Consider the following 22,129-nt stretch of genomic DNA (forward strand, 5'->3'; position numbering starts at 1 on the left):
ATTGACTTACTGACACCACAAAAAGCTGCTTAGATGATGCTGACAGAGGAGTTTAAGAAAGAGCATCACCATCTCAGAGCTCCTCAGCTGTTTCCATCCTGTTCATCAGAGAGGAAACAGTAGAAGCTGAATGCATGGAGGAGGGTTTGGAAAGTGAAATGTGAACACAGGATTGGAGATCAGCTCGTGCTGTGCTAAGACTAACTCACTAAAACTGGTTCATGAGAACATCTGGACCTCCTGCAGGTTCAATGTTAGAATAAAGCTCCAGCAGACATATGGAGGTGATCAGAGGCTGAAGGAGCTGATTGGAATGAGGATTCAAACATTTCAGGAAGAGCTTAGAGAGACAGTTCTTCCTTTTATGTTTTTGTCGTTTTTGGGGGGGGGTTTGTCTCTTTGTTCAGGTTTGTTTACTTTGTTTTCTCACTGATCAGGTGTGCACAGGTAAACTGCTGTCTGTCCTCAGTCGTCACTATCAGGACGTCACCTGTCTGAAGTTCACTGATGACAGCAGCCATTTTGTTTCTGGTGGAAAAGACAACCTGGCTCTGGTGTGGAGTCTGTCAAGGTGAGACATACCTGAAAACACATCTGGAGCGTTCTGTAGCTTTTAATCAGGAGTAAGGTATTTCATGACAAGAAGACTAATGTGAAGTCAGCCAGGAGAGAGGCGCAGTGTCCAGCAGGTGCAGCTTTAGCTGTGTGTGTGTTTTATAAAATTCAGACTTGCCTGGTAAGGTCGGCGCGTCACCTGTGACTCTGAGATGTGCCAGACGGATCTCTGACTCACTTACTCTGTTCACTGTGTTTCAGTGTTGTCCAACTGGATGTAAGCCACGCCCCTGAGCCTCGCCACATCATGTCTCGTCACTCTCTGCCAATCACAGACCTGCACTGCGGCCTGATGGGAGCTCAGGCTCGAGTCGCCACCGCCTCCTTAGACCAGACAGTGAAGGTGAGTTTGTGCACCTCTGCTCATGTCACTCAGCGATCCAGACAGCTGTGACCCAGGTAAAGCGGGCAGCTGATGATCTTCATCTCACCATAATCAAGAACAGGAGTTAGCGTGGTATTGAGGAGGAAGCTTACTTCGTTTAGTTTCTCTAAACAAGTTGGTGTCTTGAAACTGTCTGTGTCTGCAGTTCATGTAGTAATGGGTTAAATCATACCAATCAGAGCTCAGCACAGTAAAATATCAGTCATCACAGTCTTAGGGTTTGTTTCTGCTAATTGTCTAGGTATGGGAGCTGTCCTCAGGCGAGCTACTCCTCTCGATCCTCTTTGATGTGGAGATCATGTCTGTGACCTTTGACCCTGCTGAGTACTTCGTGTTCTGTGGAGGAAGTGATGGAAATATTTTCCAAGTGTCTCTGTGCAGCCAGGTGAGTCTGTCTCATTTTCTCACCCAATCATGTTTTGACTCCTCCCAGCTTTAAGGGGAGACGATAAAGTTTACCTGTTTGAACTGTTTGCAGAGTCTCGGTCGGGAAAAGTCGTTCCAGTCGGATGGCGAGGGGAATCAGGTGTTTAAAGGTCACAGGTGAGACAGCCGCTGGCGTTTGTTTGCAGGAATATGGTCGTGTGTGTGCACGAAAACCAGCTTTCTTTTTTCTTCTTTTCAAAATAAAGTCTCACGCTAGAAGCTTTGATGAACCGTTTTTACCTTTTTGTTTAATAGTGAGAAAAAAACTGTGTGGACATTAAAGCTGGTGGGCCTAAATGTCACGCCACAAGTTCTTAGAATACGAGGGGGAACACGTGTATCAGAAACCCAGGGAGGAGAGACTGAGCGGGTCTTAATCACACGCAGTTTAGTCCCCGAGGAGGAGACCAGGAATAAATAAACACAATTCTTTTGAACAACTTTTGCAATAAGATGTTCTTTGTACATTAAATCCCGCCCAGTGCCGCGATAAAATTGTCCTACAACCTAAGACAAATGTTCCTTATATGTACAAAGAGAGAGGAATTCCTCTTCTGATTTTTGGATCACGCCAGCCTAGTTTCAGGAGGACGAGGAGAAACTCCCATCTCCGTCCTGTCTCTCTATCAGGCTCGTCACATCACAACCCAGCTGCGCTCCGCACTTGAGTCTCTTGCTAGCTGCTACTTCCCTCGTGGCACCGCCCTGTAAACAGACAGACACTGGACAGAAACGTCATCCGTGAAGCTGGCCTGGCTAATAGCCACGGTGACCCTCCCCCAACACGGCTGCACCCGGCAAACAACATTGGAAGCCGTTTCACGTGGCGATCCGGTAGCATGTCCTTCTCTCCCACGCCTGGTTCCTCCTTCCTCTCGAGCCTGTGCCTGTCCTTTTTCTTTTAACAAGTCTGTTCGACCGCTGATAGGCCACCTCAGGGCCCACCCACACCTCCACAGATGCAACCATTCCACAGTGGATTATAACAACATTATGCAAAACACAAAAATGATGCAAATAACATCAATACTACACATACAAATAAACGCTAAAATCAGAATAAAACGTAGCATAAAACAAACACAAATTTCCACTGTGTGACAAGATGGAAATTTGTCTGTAAAGATTTATATCAGCAGATAGCCCTGGGTCATTTCCTGTTCCTTTTGCAGCAAAAGTCTTGTTCACTGAAAGCAGAGGGTGAAAATCTGTAGAAAGGACGGGATTGCTTCAATGAGTTTAATCTGACACCAACCATTTCTCTGTGGCGGTGACAGGAAGTGCGAGTATTTTCATGTGTGTGGAACAAATTGTGTTTCCGGTACGGTGCGAGGAGCGGCGCTGGTGATCACGTCGAGCGTTTGGAGGTCAGCGAGTCCACCGACAATTAACCTTCATCGTCTGTAACAGTCACGACGTTTAAGCACAAAGTTAGAACAAGTGGGGCGGGGCTTCAGACGGAGTGTGGCTGGGGCCTAATATGAGTAGCAGAAAATTAAGAAACTTCATGTGTTGTACAAACAGTTTTATCTCCATGTTTGAAAATAAATGAATAACGTGTAGACCGTCAACAGGATATGACCATGCCAGGCGACCAGTTCTTTATCACAGCAGAGTATTGTCCACGTTTTCACGGTGCTTCTCGTCAGACTTGTGGGAGTCTGCTTGGGCTGAGGTGTGACATCACGGCGATAAATGGTGGTGGGCTGTCTCTTCATTAATTCCAAGCTCGCCAAGCAGTGGGTGTGGTAGGAAATATGAACGACCATAAACTGAAAACAGGTGTGGGGAAAACGACACTTGTGATGAAGAGCTCTTGTCTCCATCGGTGAAGTAATCCAGATGGTAGTGAATAACACACGTCAGAGGAAGCCCTTCTAACAGGTGTTTACTGTGGATTAACTTCAATGATCAAGGTTCAGGATGATTGTTGATTAGGGTTTATTAACTGTATTGATCGTGGTTGTGTGTTCTCCTCAGGAACATGGTGACGTGTCTCTCAGTGTCGATGGACGGGACTCTGCTGCTGTCAGGGTCACACGATGAAACGGTTAGACTGTGGGACATTCAGAGCAAACAGAGCATCCGCTGCCTCACACACAAAGGTAAGTCCCGCACCGTGTGACATCATCAGGGTTGAGAGTTTTTCTATCTGTGCTGCCTTGCTCAAAAGAAATCTCAGCTTGAGATCTACTTCTGGTTACATGTGGGTCAATGGAAGCTGCACTTTTAAGCTATCACCTCAGGGAGGTGCTGTTTAATTGCCTCCTCCTCAGCTGCTGCTGGGTTATTAATGAGTGGTGACGCTGGCGGCGCTGTCTCCTCCTCTGGTGTCTGCTTGATGATGAGCGGCGGTGTGGTTCTGACAGGAACACGAGAAGGGACCTCCCCGCCGTGATCGTGACTGACATTTTGTAATTAACCAAATCCTCCGCGCCAAATTCGTCTCACTTCAAACGGCCGTCAGCGACCGTAATCCCTGCTTTGGCCGGATGCGCGGCTCACCCTCCCCCCCTCCCGGTCACGTTTCTGCTCACAAAGAGCCAGAGTGAATTTAAAGAGAAAGCTTCATCCTCCATGACGACAACGCCTCAAAAGGATTCGTCTCAGCAGAGCAGATTCAGCTCCTCACAAAAAGGCGAGAGGAGGTGCTCGCTCTCAGCCCGTCTGATGGTTTTACCTGACGTGTGCAGAGTCGGACTCATCAGCGTGATGAAACGCCATAGAACATAATTCCTGCCATCTCAAACCTCACCTGCTGCTGAAGAATTTTTAACCTGGCTTCACTAAACATGACCAATGTGCTCCCCTCAGCACTGGTCTATGAGGAAACCAGTGTCAGACAGGTAGCGCTGCAGGTATGTCACAGGTGGAGCAAACCTGAAATAATCTCAGGATTTTGAGTTGAATCCAGGCTGAAGCTGAGCCTTTTTAACTGAGTGAAGTGAAGAACGATCAGTGTGACATCATAGTGATGTCACTGATTACCATGCAGATGTTTGTCTGTAGGCATCATGCTGACGACCTTCACAGAAACCATCGCCCTCTGTTGGGCACAGTCAACGGGCGAGAGGTGGGATGCACCTGGATAGGTTGCTGTCTATCACTTTGTTAAAAATGTAAACTCACATGGCTCCAGGACCCTGGAGCACCCAGGAAGACCACAGGAACAGAAGGCGGTCCTCAGACATTTCCTCGCCATTTTTAATCAGTTATTTTGTTTCATTTGATTATGGTGAGAACAATGATGCGTCACAGGAAGTAGATCATTTGATGGTTGGGTTTGACTGAGGCAAGTCGGTGCAGAAGTCTCGGATCTGAGATGCTGTGATTGGCTCAGCATCACGTGATCCTCAGAGACGTCATTTGAGATCCATCTACAGGTGCTAAGCTCAGAGGAGACGCTGCATCCCATCACTGTTATCGAACACATTGTGTGTGTGCGCGCGATTGATTATCTGAGCTGCTGTGAAATAAACCAAATAAAGTGAGAGGTTCATGAAGAGTTCATGAGAAGCGAGGAGGGGGAGGTGTGCATCAGTCCGAGTTCTCCTGCCTCCTCCGCCGTTTCTCAGCGTGTCAGATCTGCGACTGTTATAAAGAAACATCCATCTGACAGCAGAGCACCGCTCCTGCAGGCGACGAGGCGAGACCACCTCTCTCTGCTGCCGCCACCTCATCTCAGGACTCATTACCCCGAGAGGCTGCGGGGAAACACTGACAGCTCTGAGGGCCCCTGAACACATCGTACTAGAATAAAAAACACAGTGACACTTGAACACACCATGCTGCATTGAACCGTACACCTGAGCGTGACAGCATTTTCTGACAAACATCAGTGGCTCAGTTGAGTTGTCTTCTGCTCGGACTTTTCAGTACAAAGTTTCACTCCTCGGGGATTTTATTTATGATGTAAGAGCAAGGACACCCTTCCGAGAGAAACCCTTAAACGATGTGTTAAAACGGAGCCTGCGGGTCCCCTAGAGATTTACAGTTTTTAATTAAATAACTGACCATCAGCACCAGTTATTATTATCATTCCACCTAAATTTTGATGGCTCAGTTGAGTTGTCTTTGTGGCGTTCCTGCAAACTGCAGGTTTTCTTTAAATTTTTTCAACTATTAAACATGAAGCTGCCAACTCCATGGCGTGGCAAGCTGTCCATTCATGTGGCTGTAGGTTACTGTTGTAGTCGCCAGGTATTTCCTAATGTCATAGATCAGCTGTTTGGACGGTGTCCTTGGTGTGACGCGTCAGAGTCGCTTCCTGATGTGTTCTCTAATTGAGCTGCTGGATTTTTGTTGTTCAACTAAAAAGGAACTTTTGGGAAGAGCTGGTGGGTGGGATTAGTGTGATGGCCATACAGGAAGGCTATTGCGAGGCAGCCCATCTGCAGTGCTGACATTTAACTGCTGCTTTTACCTCCCAGAGATTCATCTTCACTACAATCCTGAGACTTTTTGCTGAGACAAATCATCAGCAGCTGAATTATGATCAGAGTCTGTAAAAGAACCACAGACAGGAAGCTGACTCGCAGAAGAAAGGAATTATCACGATAGAGATAAGATAAATGATTTCTGTGACATCGCAAAACATGGAAACTTTCATTTCAGCAGCCCACATTTGCCTGACAGTTTCAATGATTCTCTTTTATGTTTGATAGTATTAAATTAAATGCAATGATCTCAGGAGTATCTCAGTAAACAAACGGCATTCAATGAAAACTTGATGAAGACTCACCACCTGCAGTTATCAGTGCTACTGATGGGGGGGAGCTGTGCTCAGATGAAAGAATCTGACAGTTTTTAAGATGAGCTAAATTATGTTAGCAACTAATCTGCATACTTGCGTTACATTAACATCCACACTCAGTAAAATTAGGCTTTGGTAAAGCTTTGACAGGTGGCTAGCTGTCTGCAATCAAAGAGGCCATGCCCCCAATAATGCAAACAGTTGTTTTCTAAAAACATTCTTCACCTGTACAGTTGTTGTGAAAAGAGAAATTATCTTTAGAGGCTAAACCAGTTTTTCTATCTGGTTGTAAACTTGTTAATTTTAACATAGAGATAGATTCACTGCTGCCTCTGCTGGACGGTAGATGAACTGCAGATTTATGGTATAAAAAAACCCCAAAAAACTTTCCTTCAGCTCATGAAGCAGTTGATGTGATAAGTGTCTTTCATAGGTTTGTTTAGTGCAGGGGTCTCAAAGTGGCGGCCCGGGGGCTGCCACTTTGTATTGTTGAATACAAACAAAATGATAGCAGAAGTGCTGCCATGTGTGTGGCCAGAAAGAGAGGACCAATGTGTTTATTTGGTAGTTAAATGAAAGGCTTCAGTTAGTTAAGAGGGAGTAAAAAAATTGTGTTGTTATACAGTATTTGAAATAAAAAACAAACAAAACATTTTCTGAAATATTTGTGGATTTGTTTCTTGTTTGGTTTTTTGTACTACTTGAACACTAAAGTGGCCCTCCAATGAGATGACAGTGCCAGGATTGGCCCATGGCTCATTTAAGTTTGAGACCCCTGGTTTAGTGGAATATCGATAAAACATCCAGGTGAGAGGCTCCGAACCAGCTGAGGGTGTTTCCTCAGAGTGTCTGCAGTGTGTTGGCAGCCCTTCAGCCTCTAACACACTCAGCCTGATTTATCTGTCGTTCTGGACCACATTTGGACCATTAGTGTAATTCCAGCAGCCGGAGCCAAGCAGACGATCAATATGTGTAATTGAGTGGGGGATAATTAGCCCGTTTCTATTAGCACAACAAGCAGGAATTCTGCTCGGACTTTTCAGTATAAACCTCCTGAGTTTCACTGCTCGGGGATTTTATTTATGATGTAAGAGTGAGGACATCCTTCTGAGAGAAACCCTTAAACTATGTGTTAAAACAGAGCCTGCGGGTCCCCTAGAGATTTAAAGTTTTTAATTAAATAACTGAGCATCAGCACCAGTTATTCTTATTATCATTCCACCTACATTTTGATGTTTAACTTTCCCTCAGCTTTGAACCCCCCTTTGCCTTTATTTTACTGGGAGGACATCTCAGATAAAAACCCTTTCTTTATCATAGACACGTCATTCAAAGTTTAAATGACTAACAGGTGTTACAGGAAGTGTGCTAGACTTTTTAAAACTCACCAGGGACTGTAAGTGATGCCAGTTTTTATGGCTTTTCAAAATAAAATCTCATAAATATCAGAATGACCCTTCAGTAAATGGCAGCAGTCATGCAGAGACTCAGTGGTAGACACACACATTTACTGTTTCACCTTGAATCATTGTATCATTGACTTTCATATAAAAGCTCAAAAATATTTAAGCTGCTTTTTAAGGTTTATAAACACTTTCATTTTGAAATCTATGTCTGAGCTTCTTTCAGCTCACCTGCAAGGTGACCTGGCGGTCATTATGTTTTGCTGGTGGAGTTTCTCACCCTGAGCATAGTCTCTCAGGGATTGGTTTTATTGAGGAGCGGCAGCTTAGTTGAAATCAGATGAGCTATCAGCTGCATCTGACCGAGGCACTGACATGCCTGGGGACTGACCCCCAGGTCAGACTGCAGGTATAAACCTGGTTCAGCAACTGCTTTTATACTTATTGATCTGGTGTTGGAATCGCCTGCTCTGGCTGATCGATGAGCCAGAGCAGTGTTTGAAAGTATTTTGATCACAAACTTTAGAGTATTAAACATTTAGCGTCATGCTAACCTAGGAGCCAATCAAACAGCTTATTCCATATTTTAAATTGGCACATTATGTGTCTGGTGCTCTAGGTCAAAGATGAAGCTGCTGGCTCTCAGGAGTGGAGCTGTAATGTGTGAGGCTGTAGAAGTTTAACCTGCAGGCAAAAGCGTCTTGAACTTTATTTTTGAACATCTGAAGCTGGGGCAGCATGCTGCATGCATCAGAGTTTAAGGAGGTGGACAATGGAAAAGTTGATGGATGGCGGGATGGATGGGTGGGTAGATTTCAGAATTGCTAAGCATAAGATTTGCTCTGGTGGGGAGGGGGCGTGGTGGGCGTGGCTCAACTCCTCATGGGAAACCTTCAGGTGAACAGACTCTGAGTCGTGGTCACACGGCCGTGGTCTTCAGTCTGCTGTAAACTGTTTTCTGAGCAGATAAAACATCTTCAGCAGCTGCTGCAGTCGGACCAGTTTCACATTAACCTTTGAAAGACGCTGCCGCCAGCTGGTCTCACAGCGAGGAGCACGGTGAAGCGGCTGCTAGAGGTGAAGCTGCTACCTGAGTACAGGTAATAAAAAAAGCTGTTTAGAGTGAACAGGTGAGGTCAGCTCACTTGTTTCGTTCTGTGTGTAAATGAGCCACTTCCTGTTTCGGGGCTCAGGCGTGTCAGTCAGCTCAGATGCTTTGTCGTCTCCCGAGCGATTTGTCATCCTTCAGACTCTTAAACAGATCCTCGAGCTAATCTCAGGGAAATTAATTTTAAAAGTCCCCAGACAGGAAGTTAGAGTGACAGTGAGCTGAGGCGCTGAAGGCGGAGTGGATACAGAGCGGTGAGGTGGAGGTGCAGACGGCTGTTATAGAGGGCTGTTATGGAGGGCTGAAGGTGGAGGCAGATGCAGTAAATCCGCTCCCACGCGCTGCGGTTTGGAGCTTCTGTTGGCGTGAAATGAGTCTGGCAGCGTGTCAGCGTGGCGGCAGATTTACTGATGGAGCACGCCTCGCTCAGAGCCGCTCCTTTTGATTGGCTGCAAGTGAAGGAAGCAGAGGAGATTAAAGGTGCCATTCCAATTCCTGTGTTTGTCCTGACCTGATTGGCTGTTGCAGCTGATGGACGAGCGTTGATGACAGGTTGATGAGTTGCAGTGGGACAGTTTCTCAGAGGACCTGTGGTCACCGTGGTTACAGATGGCACTTTAAACTTGTTCTCTCACTCTCTCTCACGCACACACACAGTGTCCTTGTCTCAATCAGCAGCCAGAGGAATCTTCAATAGGTGGAGGAGAGCCACCATGGACCTTGTTATTTAACCTTTGACCGCTGAATGTTTTGACCTCAGTTGTTTTTGCCAGTAATGATGATTGGATTATTTAACTGCTTCACGGCGGGCCCTGACTGGACATTGGTCTGGAATATTCCATGATTTTCATTCATCTGCGCCACATTTCAGAGACATTTACGACTGACAGAACGCGCTCGGGTTAATCACACGCAGATCCTCCTGTTTCCATTCTTCCCACAAAAACACCTGAACGTGTTTGTGCAGACCGCAGCTGTCTGAGGGACTGACACAGCGATCGCGGCAAAATTAGCCGAGGTCTGAAAACTTGAGGTCAGACATGCCTGACAGAGAACCTGTCACAGGTAGCGTTCATCAGGACCAAACACATCAGTGGTGTGATTTACCTGGTGCTAATCCGAATCGTGATGAATTTCGGGATCTTAATAATCCCGTCTGCTTCATGAGTCTCATTGATAAATGATCATGTAGGTCATGTGGCCTGGCAGCTTTTAGGAACAAAGTGAGCTTGCCCCTGCTGCAGAGCGCAGAAGCAGTCATGTGTTATTGAGGTGATCGCCATCTGTTGATGTCCATCAGCTCCTCCTAATGTGACTTGAGTGCAGCAGCTTGAATATTTTACTGATGAACCAGAAGAACTTTAATATTCACACGAGTTTCTCTGAATGTCCTTCACAAACTCAGACACTTTGCTCTATTTTCAGTTTTTAATACTCTTCATTTGTAGAACACCAAATCAAAGGCACCTGTGATGGAAACGTCAAGTGACAGTGGACAGCTTCTTCTCCTCCTCCTCCTTTCTCATGCTCCCTTCAGGGAAGGATGGTCTGCCTCCATCTTCCCTCTCCAGCATCCTCTTCTGTCACACGGGCCAAGGCCTTTGTGACAGAAGAGGTTTGTTTGGGTGTGATCAAAAACTGATGGTCGTCAACACATGTTGATATTGTGTTAGTCCCAGAGGAGCTGACATACAGTATGCAATCAGGTGGTGGAGGTGAAGTCCTGGTCTGTCAATGAGGCTGTGTGTAAAAGTTTAAGCTAACTTCAGGCAGGCACATCTGATGAGGTTGATGTAATGAATGTTTGATGGTCAGATGGTCAGGTCAGGCCCACTCGTCTCTTCTTGTTCTGTTCTGGTGCTCGAGAGAGGTTCTGTCAGTGTGCCGAATGAGGAAACACTGCAGGACAATTAAGGTTTTATCAGCCGATGGAGCTGCTGAGGGCAGACCAACGAACATCAGTAGATAAGAACTGAGCACGTGCAGGAAACCAACAGTGCGTTTTTGTTTATGTTGAAGCACAGTACGTATTACTCCGCGAGGCTCCTGCCTACGATAGCCGTAATGCTCCGACAATCCATCAAGCAGTGCGACTTCGTAGCTTAGCAAAGTCGTACTAAAACATTTGACAGATTTTTGAGCGCCGTGTACCACAGAAAATCGTTTTGAGGTCAGTAAACACAACCAGAATTCATACGAGGGCACACGGGATTATAAGGGGCACTGGCGATTTTCAGAAAAATCAAAGGATTGATTTCAAGTGTGCCATATTTTCCAAAAAACACGGTAATAACGACGGCCTGCTTGCATGCTCTACCAAAAATAGTACTTTGTTGTTTATCTGACGGACAAAAGCTAAACCAGTGGTGTGGAACGTTCCACACCACTGAAGTTGCAGCATTTTTACAAACCAATTCTGTTTCATCTGTTTCATTCAACGATCCACTTTCGCCCTTCTCATTCTCTGTTGCCGGCACGCTTTTTCCGCCATGTGCGTATGAAAACAAAGGCACTGCGCATGGGCTTTTTACCCATATTCTATCGTGATATTTCATTTTCTTATCGTTGCCCGACATTTTACCGGTATTACCGTGAACGGTATGATATGGCCCAGCCCTAGTTGTTACCTTATGTCTGCCGCTAGGGGTCACCTTTTTTGTTTTATGGTATGGTGTGTTTATGTGAATGTATTTAAGGTAGATACACATAATTAGCTCCAGGTGTTGTTATTCGGAAGGAGCAAACAGATTGTGACGCTGTTATGATAAATGATGTTGGATAAAGAGAACTGTGGAACAACAAATACAACTGCTGGAAGTGGAATAACAGCGGCATCGCGTCACTCCCGCCAACGAAAACCTCAATGGCTTCAAGTGTAGGCTTGGCCTCTGCAGACGTGTAATACAACCAACGCACCAAAAAATGTTAAAGGTTACAAAACAAGTAAGCAAAAAACCCTAATTTTGTTTCACCTAAGTGGCTTTTTAATCTGCAGCCTGTCATCATTTGCATGTTTCAGGTCGGTACAGTTTCAGCCTGGTTACATGACATCACTGACTTGCATCCTGTTTCATCTAAGAGACTGATATGTTCTTGAAAGCCAAGTTGACAGGAAGTGATGTAAACATGGGCTTCAATGTTATTCAAAAACAAACAGCTTTATTTAAACAACACCGTGGAGCTATCACGAAAGAAGAAGAAACAGTTTTGACCTTCAGGAGCTCCCTACATCATCTTTATCACCCCAGCGGGGCGGAGCCTATCCCAGCTGCCATGGGGCAAGAGGCGACATTCACCCTGGACATGTCGCCATTTACACCCGTGAATCACAGAGGAAACTCACGTGCACTCATCACCTTAGGGGTCATTGTCATTCAGCTAATGTCTCTGGTCAGTTGGCCCCTGATTGGCCGGTTCCTGTTCATACCTATGACCTAATGGTTAATGAGCTGATGATGTCATGAGCGATGTGGGGTTAGCAGAGGATCATGCGTGTCGTGGAATTTACACAGGAAGCAAAATTTCTTCTGTAGTGATTATGTCTCTCCATCCACAAACGACACTTCCTGAGCACCGCGACATCACTTCCTGTTTGTGTGTTTAGGGCCAGTGACAAACGCCATCATCACGCCAGCTCCCGCTAACATGTTCCTGCCTGACAGTCGGCCCACCGTCCCTCTGCCACGCTTCAGCCGACACCTGCATGCCTCCGAGAGCGACAGCGGTGAGCCGGGGGAGGTGTGTGTCCGCCTCAGGCTCCACACACAGGTGAGTGCTGCCTTTCTTCCTTGTGTCTTCCATAATTGAGCTTCCTGTTTACGGAAGTAAAAACCAAATGAATGTCTGAGCAGTTTATTTTCATAGATGGGAGCCACAACAACAAGAAATTCTGACAAGACAGGGTAGAAATGAAAACACACACACACACAGGTGAACGAAGGAGCTGTGCAGGTGAAGGCTGAACGTAAAGATGGAAAGATCAAACACAATTTGAGGAAACGTTTAAATAAAACATGAAGCTGCAGCTCAAACACATCGATCCCTCTGAAGGAGGAAGGTGACATAGACACGCACAAATGCATACACAATGAGAGGGAAACTTTCATAAGCAGCCTCAGAGCAGTTTATGCTAATGAGGCTGAGACACACACACACACACACACTCTCTGCTGTAATGACGATGAGTTTGAAAAATGCGTGTGTTTGCTCAGTGGGTAAGCAATAATATCAATATTTACAGCTTTGATTGCCTGACAGGTCAGAGTGCTCTGTCACCAGCGTGCCTGCTAACATCGTCAGTCCTGTTTGGAGTGTTTAACATCGTTTAATTGATCAGCTCTCAAGACATAAAATTTTTAGATGTCTTCATCATTATCACCAGATTCACACAGCAGTGCTACATTTTATTGCTAAATTATTTTTGTAATTATGGTGGAAGATTTCAGTTTTATTTTGAAGTGACAATCTGCACATCTCACTTAAAGCTGATACATCGCAGGTTTTACTTTGAAGAGGTCTGCCCGTTTGTTTACAGGAGGAGGAGGAAACGTACCTGCAGAAAGCCGACACGCTGAACTCGCTGATGAACGCCGTGACTGACAAGGTGAGAGGGGGCGAGGTTTCGTCGAGTGTTGGTTTGCATCCTCTGACAATCCCACAGTTTAACTGGCCAAGGGTCAGAGACAAACTGACTGTGAGCCTGACATTCCTGTCAGTCTTATTGATTATTGATAGCAATGGTGGTCAGAGATGGTGTGAAGAAGGCAGCTCTATTGGTCAGCCCTGTGTGTGTCTGGAGCGTGGGGTCAAAGTTCAGACTCTGAGACTGCCTCAGTTCAATTGAGTTTTATTTATACAGCGCCAAATCACAACAACACTCACCTCAAGGTAGTGGTCGGCGATATGAGGAAAATCTTATTTGCACGATATATATCATGATATGTTTAAATAACCTACAAAAACAAATGTTCTTATCAACCATATAGTGCCTAACACTGCATCGGTACACTCATTCAAATCGACAAGTCAGTGGTTTCATATTTTCATTCATATTTTTTGTATTAAAATGTTTTATTTAACTATGTTTTTTAACAATCCGTTATACACAGAGGTTTTTAACAGATGACAATCCTGTGACAGTTAAGTCTCTTTCGGTGGTCAACACTAGACCTTTTAACAAACAAACGCAAGATCACAGCAACAAAAACATCAAACAAGAATTCACGAGTAAAAATAAAACAAACTTTTGTGCTTATAACATTTAAAATTTGTAAAATAAAAAATATAATGATCAACAGAAACAAAAGTCTAGACAGTCAGTATAAAAACGACTGACCAAGAGCAATTACAGGTATCAAAGCTGGTTTTCTTTGTGTGTGCACAGTTTAAAACAGTCTTCATTTTGGACTACACTGGGTTTTGTAGTGTTTTTCATGCTGATTTCAAATCTGTGTTTAGTTTTTCCATAGCACGTACAGTTTTTGTGATAATGCTAGTTATGTATTGCATAATAGTTGGTATAATTAGCCTAAGCATGTAACCAGATTTAACGACAGTTCCCTGTGTTTTATGTTACATACGGCATTAATTGCAATTGATTTCAGTTGTTACCGTGCCTAGATTGTATTAATCATCCAGACAGTTGCTCTTATGTGTGTGGTTCATTCAAGACAAAAGCATGTCTCCCGATTACTATAGACCTTAAGAAGATGTACAAATTGTACTTTGGCTGCCCTCTGGGTGACCAGGATAAATCTTGGGCTCAACATGTCATCTGCAACAGTTGTTCCAATGGACTGCAGCACTGGCTAAATCTGTGAAAATCAGCAATGCCATTTGCAATCCCGATGGCGTGGCAGGAACCACGAGATCATCTCAACAATTGCTATTTTTGCCACGTGAATACAACAGCATTCTCATTCAAAAATAAGCACAAAGTTGTCTACACCAGCCTGGATTCTGCAATAAGGCCTGTTCCTGTGCTGCCACATGATGGATTCGCTTCTGTAGAAGGTGACGAGGAAACGGTCAAGGTGCCTCTGGTTACAATCTAGAGCCATCAGATCTGTTCTGGCTGATGAAGATTCAGAACCAAACAAGCAGAGCTAAACTATCTCGTTCGTGATCTAAATCTATCGAAAGACAAAGCAGAACTTCTTGCTTCGAAGCTTAAGCAGAAGCATTTGTTTGCCAAGGGTGTTACTGTAACTCACTACAATCATAGTTGAAGTCATAACTTGACAGCGTTCTTCACAACTGACGGCTCAATGTGCCATTGTCATGACATCAACAGACTCTTCAGCATGTTCCAACTAAATGGTGTCTTTTCATTCTTTACAAAAATGCTCGAAGGCACTCCTACTCCATAACGGAAATGCCAAACCAAGTGTGCCGATTGCCCATTCTGTTCATCTAAGGGAGTCCTATGACAACATGAAGACACTGCTTGAATCATTTGGGTATAAAACTCATTAGTGGAACATCATCGGTGGTGATCTGAAGGTGATTGGTATGTTGACGGGAATGCGAGGAGGATTCACCAAATACTGCTGTTTGCTGTGCCTGTGGGACAGCCGATCTACTGCGGAACATTATGTCAAGGGTGACTGGCAGCCACGAGATGCCTATGAGCCAGGAAAAAGCAGTATCGAGTTTCTGCCTCTGGTTGAGCCGTGTAAAATATTTTTGCCGCTTCTCCATATCAAGCTAGGCTTGATGAAGAATCATGTTGAGGCCATAGGCAAAGGGAATTCATGCAGTTTTCAGTACCCCACTGAAAGGTTTCCAAACATAAGCGGTGTAAAAATGAATGAAGGTTTATTTATAGGTCCACAGATCAAGTTCATTTTGCAGAATGAAGGCTTCAAACAATCTCTCTCAACAGCCGAGTTCAAAGCTTGGGAGGAATTGAAGTGGCTCTGCAAAAGCTTTCTGGGCATCCACAAGTTTTCTGCATACATGGAAGGAGTTCAGCTCCTGCTTGATTCCTACCAGAAACTGGGCTGTCGCATGTCATTGAAAATAAATACACTTCCTGCACTCAGGCCTCGAGTTCTTTCCAGAAAATCTTGGCATTGTGAGTGATGAACAGGGAGAGCATTTTCATCAGGACATGCAGTTAATGGAACGTCGCTACTAAGGTTTCTGGAATGAGAGCATGATGGCTGACTACTGCTGGACGCTGTACCCTGACAATCCAGACACAGTGTGCACAAGAAAATCATATGCTAAGGAATTTTTGAAGAAACAGTGGTAGCTGACTGCCACTGATCATCATATCTATGCCACAGTGCGTGCCTGACTGAAAATATTGAAACAGTTGCTTGATTGGTGCCTGTTTAATAAAAACTGTGAAGGTCCATTGCAAACTAATATTACTCATAATTCAAAATTATCTGGCTGATGTAACTGAAAAAAATTTGAAAGCAGACCTGAAATCAGCATGAAAAAACAGTTTAGAAAAGTGTTTTGTGGTTTCTGATGATTGCAAAAAAAAAAAAAAAAGAAATAAAATTGTTGACCTGTGTAGTTTTACGGCATGTTTTTGCAAATTACTGCATTTTGTGCAGCATTGTCCTTGTGAAATCCAAATGACAGCGAGTCTGAAACTCCAGCTGTCGCTATATTTTTCCCTGTCTGGTAGTATATTAATGCGCATGCTCAGCCCAGTGTGGCAGGTAGAAAATTTTGGGGTGGGGTGGGGGTTAATGATGCATTGGCAGCGTGTGTGAGGAAAAAAATCTCAGTGAATTATATGCAGACAGCTTAATATTGCCGTAGCAATTTATACTCAATGGTTACAATAAAGCCGCTTTAACCGTTGTATGTGGAAAAACGTGATATATTGCACACCCCTACCTCATGGTGCTTTATATTGTAATGTAAAGACCCTACTATAATTTAAAGAAAACCGAATACCCCACCAATCATATTGACCCCCTATGAGCAAGTGCTTTGGTGACAGTGGGAAGGAAAAACTCTGTTTTAAAGAGAAGGAACCTCCAGCAGAACCAGGCTCAAGCTGGCGTGGACATCTGCTGCAACCGGTTGAGGTGAGGGGAGGAGACAGGACAAAGACACACTGTGGAAGAGAGCCAGAGATTAATTATAACTAATGGTTTGATGCAGAGAGGTGTATAAACACCTGATTCAGCCCTAACTATATGCTTTAGGAAAAAGAAAAGTTTGAAGCCTAATCCTATAAGTAGAGATAGTGTGTCTCTCCTGAATCCAAACTGGAAGCTGGTTCCATAGAAGAAGGGCTTGAAAACTAAAGGCTCTGCTTCCCAGTCTACTTTTAAATACTCTAGGAACAGCAAGTAATATGAAGATCAAATAGGTCCAGCTCAACCCAGCCAATCAGATAACAGTATTTACTGTTTGCTGGGTAAATATTTTCCCACCTTAGTCCATCATAGGATGATCAGAAATCATGTTTCTTACCTGTTGGCTGGTGTCTGTGGCATCCCTGGAAGAAGTCGTGGTCATCTTTAACCAAAATGCTAATTTTTAGCTTGTAACCAACGTGACACAGCAGCTGTCAATCATTAGCACTTTGAAGCTTCGTTATGAGCGTGTCTGCTGCCAACGTCATCGTGTTTTCAACCCAAATGTGGTGATTAATGGGAGGTTCTGACTGTGACAGACTGGTTCACAACCTGTCAATTACAAGTCATCAGCCAACGAGTGTACAGCAAAAACCCTCCATTTTGAAAGAGTTACAAATTAAACTTGATTGAAACTTGATGTCAGGACTGAGTCTTTTTAGAACCACAACTTTCACCCCCTAGTGAGTGGCCGCTAGAAAGAAAGCATGTTGAAGTTACAGTTACTGTTGGTACTGTTGATGATCATAATAGGGGCAAACACCTAGCGGCAGGATCATCTGGTGCAGAACCAGTCATGTATTGTATTTAAAGGGACGGGAAAAAAGTGATTTTGGTGAGCTCGTTGAGCAGAGGACGATGTTTGGAGACAGATGACAGAGATTGTTTTGTTTTTTGTTTTTCTGTGATGTGTAATTGCTTGTTTTTGTTTGTGTTTTCAGTCGGTGTTTGGTGATTGCGAGAACACGAAGGTTAGAATCGCTGAGCTCGAAGAAGAAGTTCAGACTCTGAAAAAAATGAACAAAGATTTGTACGACTTCTCCAGCCAGCTGCTCACCAAACCAACATAAGTGCACTCACACACACAAACACACACTGTGATGGGTTTTTTGTTTATTTGTTTTTCTACAAAATAAAAGTTTTTGGAAAACTTCCTGTGTGTGAGCCTACTATTCCTTCTGGGTGATTTTGGGTCACGTGCCGAGACCGATTCAGGTGACTTCCAGACTTTGAACCTTTAAAATGTTGTTTAACAGTCATTGACATGGGTGGATCTGTCTGTGAACACGAAATGTAATCAGATTACCTTTAGATTACACTTGTTACTTTCAGCAGCTGCTTCGTTAAACTCGTCTGGTTTAGAAAGTCATTTCAGCTATCCATTTTTACTGAGATATTCACACGAAGATCCAACATTTGTCCATCATAGTGACCAATAATCATTCACTGATCAGCCTGATAAATGACTGATCACAGGGATGTAAATGGGGAATCTGCAGTAAATGTAATCAGATTACATTTCCAGAGCTCTCCGTTACAAAGATGGAGAGTCAGGCTTAAGAAACTCAGAGTTTTAGCTGATCCAGCTTCCTGGATCAGGGTCCAGGTCCTGAAAACCAGAGAAGAATTAAATTTCAGGTTCCACTTTGTCCACATCTGTACAAAGGTGTGCAGCAGCTTTTCCAGGTGAATTACTTTGTACACACATCAACACACAAAAACACAATCGTCCAGACAAGGAAACCCCAGAAAGTAAATGTTTTTGTGTTTTCAGTAGGAGACAGGCGTGTTTTCCTTCCTGTAATCAGGTGTTTGAAGATGTGACACAGTTTAACTTGTTTTATAATCTCATGTTTTTACTACTCTCTTTTTTAAAGTGAAGATTTGAATATCAACAAACTGTATTCAAACATTTCATTTGTGTTCATAGTTAAACTGGCACGCTGCATTTGAGCCTTTCAACCTTTATTTAAACCAGCAGTGACAGGTGTTCACATAAAAAGAGCCCAGATGTCAAACTATAAATATAAACTAACATGAGGGGAAAAAACACATTATAAAAATTGAAAACTGGATTAAAGTCGGAGATTAAGAGTGTGTTTTTGTAGACAGAAGTTCGTGTGAGCCACAAACAAATGATGAAAAATGATCAAATATCAGGTTCAAATATTCAGCAACCTGATTATTTTTCTCAAGCTCACTTTAAACTTCAGATCATCACAAAATCATATTAAAACCAAACACTGAATGTCTGCAGTCGACACCTCCGATTGGTTGGAAATTGTTTGACAGCTGCTAAGATGAAGGCTGAGAAAATCTGAAATCCTGCAGTAATTTTTTCTTTTATCACTTCCTGCCGTGTTGTGCCTTTTTTTAGAGGATCTGAGGAAACAAGTGTGACTGCCTTGGTGTGCACAGACGAGGTAAAATCATTTTACAAACATTTATTTATTTATTTTTCATTCAGGTATAATGATGTGATGTTCCTGTGTGTAAACACTGCAGTAGAAGGAGGATGAAGACATTTAATCTGAGAGTTGTGAGACCTTGCCTCACCCTATCATGTGACCTATTAAGATCAACTGACACAATATGTGAGTGGGTGTTAACGTGCCTGGGAAGGATCTCAAAACTGGATTGTATATGGCTGACAGTTGGTGTCATAAGCCCCGCCCTCTGTTCAAAGATGGTTGTTGACAGTGGATATAGATAGCTTCTTTTTTTAGGGCTGGGTTTTAAAAAATCGATTTTCCGATTCAAATCTATTTTAGCTTAAATAACGCGATATCAATTCATTGAATCCTGAATCAATTTTTTTAATATAAATGTATTTTTGCCATAAACACCAGAATCTACGGTGAAAGCTTACAAAGATGTAAACACAAAGTGCGGATCGTTCACCCAACGGCACGTACGCAGACATCTCATAGATGCCACTCTGGCCAAAATTCACCGAACCAGCAGCAAAAGAAGATCAAAACTACCCTTCACGTTTGATAAACATCGTCATTAATTCCCTCTTACTGTGACTGTTTTGCGTCCACCACAATAAAATCACAGTTCCTGTACAGCTCTCTCTCAGTGTACTCAGAGACCAGTTTACCATCAAAAATCTCAGTTTTCTGCATTATTCACTGCTTAATTACGCACCAGTCTACTGTTGTGTTCAGTGCTGTCAACTTCTGACATAAAAGCCTCAGAAATTGAACCTTTTACAAGTGATTGCTTAGCTGTGCCTCTAATAAAACCTCTGTAACTTTGCTCTGCTTCACTTCAGCAGCAGGTAAGGTAATTTCCATATGTTGATTCATATTTTCTTCAGTTTTTGATCTACTGCAGAATATTTTTAGGGTGGTTCTCTGCTATAAAATGCCAGGCCAGGAAAATATCCTTCATGTTCTTCTGTTTCTCAGTTATCCTCAGTTACTTTGACACAAATACATCTGCTGTGATGCTCACACCTCTGACAAAGTCTTACAAGTGTCAGCTTTGTTTTTATACATAGATACATATTATATGGATATGTACTGATAAATGATCAGAATTATATTTCTACTGTCTGGGTCAAAATTGAATTGAATCTGGACCTTGTGAATCGGAACCGAACCGATTATAGAAATCAGTGATGATACCCAGCCCTACTTCTTTCACTCCTCTTTCATACTTCTCTGTCCTTTGTCTGCCACCTACACATGGTTTCACCCAAAACTTCCACTGATAATGAGCCACACCCTTTTTTACACCTTGGCTCATGCGATGAAGCACATAATCAATAGTGGGTCAACGATCCTCCCACTAGGGCTTAAAATCTGAGACTCTCCACCATTTGATTTTAGAACTGAACAAGCTTCCGAATGAAATGTCTTCAAGAAACTTAAAAAAGTCCAGACACTTTTATTTTCAAGCTTCTTAGACCATGTCCTGGATGACTGAAACCCTTCACAGACACTGCATTAGAAGCTGTTCCTCCTCCTCCTGCATTAGGGGCATATCCTCACACATCTGGCTGAACATGTTGACCTGTCTCAGTTATAGATGTTTGAGAGTTTTCTTGCATGTTTTCCTATTTCAGATCTCTCCACAGCATCTAATCCAGACTCAGATCTTCTTTCTGTGCCGGTCATTGGTGGATTTGTTTCCTGTTTCACCATCCAATCAGTCAGATGTCCTCAGCCTGTAAAGAAGAACATTAGTGATTGAAATCTATCCAGCATCCAGCTGTTGGGGTTTGAGAGATCTTTGGATGTTCGCATGATGGCACCTAGCACTTTAACTGCAAAGGGATCAGAGTGTCAGCGGTTCTATCAAACCAAACTGGTCTTTGGCACCTGATCAGGAACACTTGAAGCTAAAATGAAGGGTGAGACATTTAGCAACTTTTACTTTGTTCCATACATGAAATACATAAATACAATCAATTATATTAGAAACCTGATCAGTGATTATAATGGTTTTCATCATGCTGTTTAACATTTCACTTTGATTAATAAAAATTAGCCCAGCATGTTGGTGAAGATGATCAATGTTCTTCAGTTTTTACTGGAAATGTCAGATTCAAGCCAATTCAACTTTATTTATAAAGCACTTTAAAATAGCCAGTACAGAACCAAAGTGCTGTACATTAAATAAGTTAAGAACAATAGATAAAATGAAACAGCAACAAAAACAACACACATAATACATACAAATTAAATTTAAAACAGTCCTATATTTAAAAAAAAACAAAAAACATAAAACATAGAATCAACTAAAAATAAATAAATAAAATAAAAACAAAAACCAACATCTCACAGGGTGTCAAAGGCCAGGGTGAAGATATGGGTTTTCAGAAGTGATTTAAAAACAGGCAGAGAAGAGGCCTGCCTCATCTCTAAAGCTCCACAGTTTGGGAGCAGCTAAAGTTTACGCTCAGTCCTGGGTACATTCAGCTGATCAGCTGACCTGAGAGAGCGGGTGGGTGTATAAGGCTGTAGCAGCTCACAGAGATAAGATGGGGCTAGGCCATGGAGGGCTTTAAAAGCAAATAAAAGAATTTAAAATCTAAAAAGGAATGGGCAGCCAGTGAAGTGAAGCTAAAATAGGGGGAATGTGTTCAAACTTTCAAGTGGCAGTTAAAAGACAGGCTGCAGCATTTTGCACCCTCTGTAGATGAGCAATGTATGAAGCACTGACCCCAATATAATGTGCATAACAGTAATTAAGCCGAGTGCTAACAAAGGCGTGGATAACTGTCTCAAAGTGCTGCCTTGAAAGAATTGGCTTTATTTTTGCCAACTGCCTGAGCTGAAAGAAGCTTGATTTTATGACGGCCTTAATCTGGCTGTCAAGCTTCAG

General features: G+C 43.2%; 1 protein-coding gene across 1 annotated transcript in view; it reads left to right on the forward strand.

The window, feature by feature from the left end:
- The window catches only part of wdr18 (WD repeat domain 18), a 21,118-nt gene extending 3,198 nt beyond the window's left edge, over nt 1–17,920 (forward strand). Inside the window, exons 4-11 of the mRNA XM_026159157.1 lie at nt 438–571; nt 817–958; nt 1,242–1,385; nt 1,479–1,543; nt 3,407–3,531; nt 12,295–12,458; nt 13,225–13,293; nt 17,737–17,920. Coding sequence (XP_026014942.1) covers nt 438–571; nt 817–958; nt 1,242–1,385; nt 1,479–1,543; nt 3,407–3,531; nt 12,295–12,458; nt 13,225–13,293; nt 17,737–17,865 — 972 coding nt within the window. The 3' untranslated portion in view covers nt 17,866–17,920. The remainder of the gene's footprint in view (nt 1–437; nt 572–816; nt 959–1,241; nt 1,386–1,478; nt 1,544–3,406; nt 3,532–12,294; nt 12,459–13,224; nt 13,294–17,736) is intronic.
- The last annotated feature ends 4,209 nt before the right edge of the window (nt 17,921–22,129 follow it).

Source organism: Astatotilapia calliptera, chromosome 23, assembly GCF_900246225.1.
Source record: "Astatotilapia calliptera chromosome 23, fAstCal1.2, whole genome shotgun sequence".
Taxonomy (NCBI): Eukaryota; Metazoa; Chordata; class Actinopteri; order Cichliformes; family Cichlidae; genus Astatotilapia; species Astatotilapia calliptera.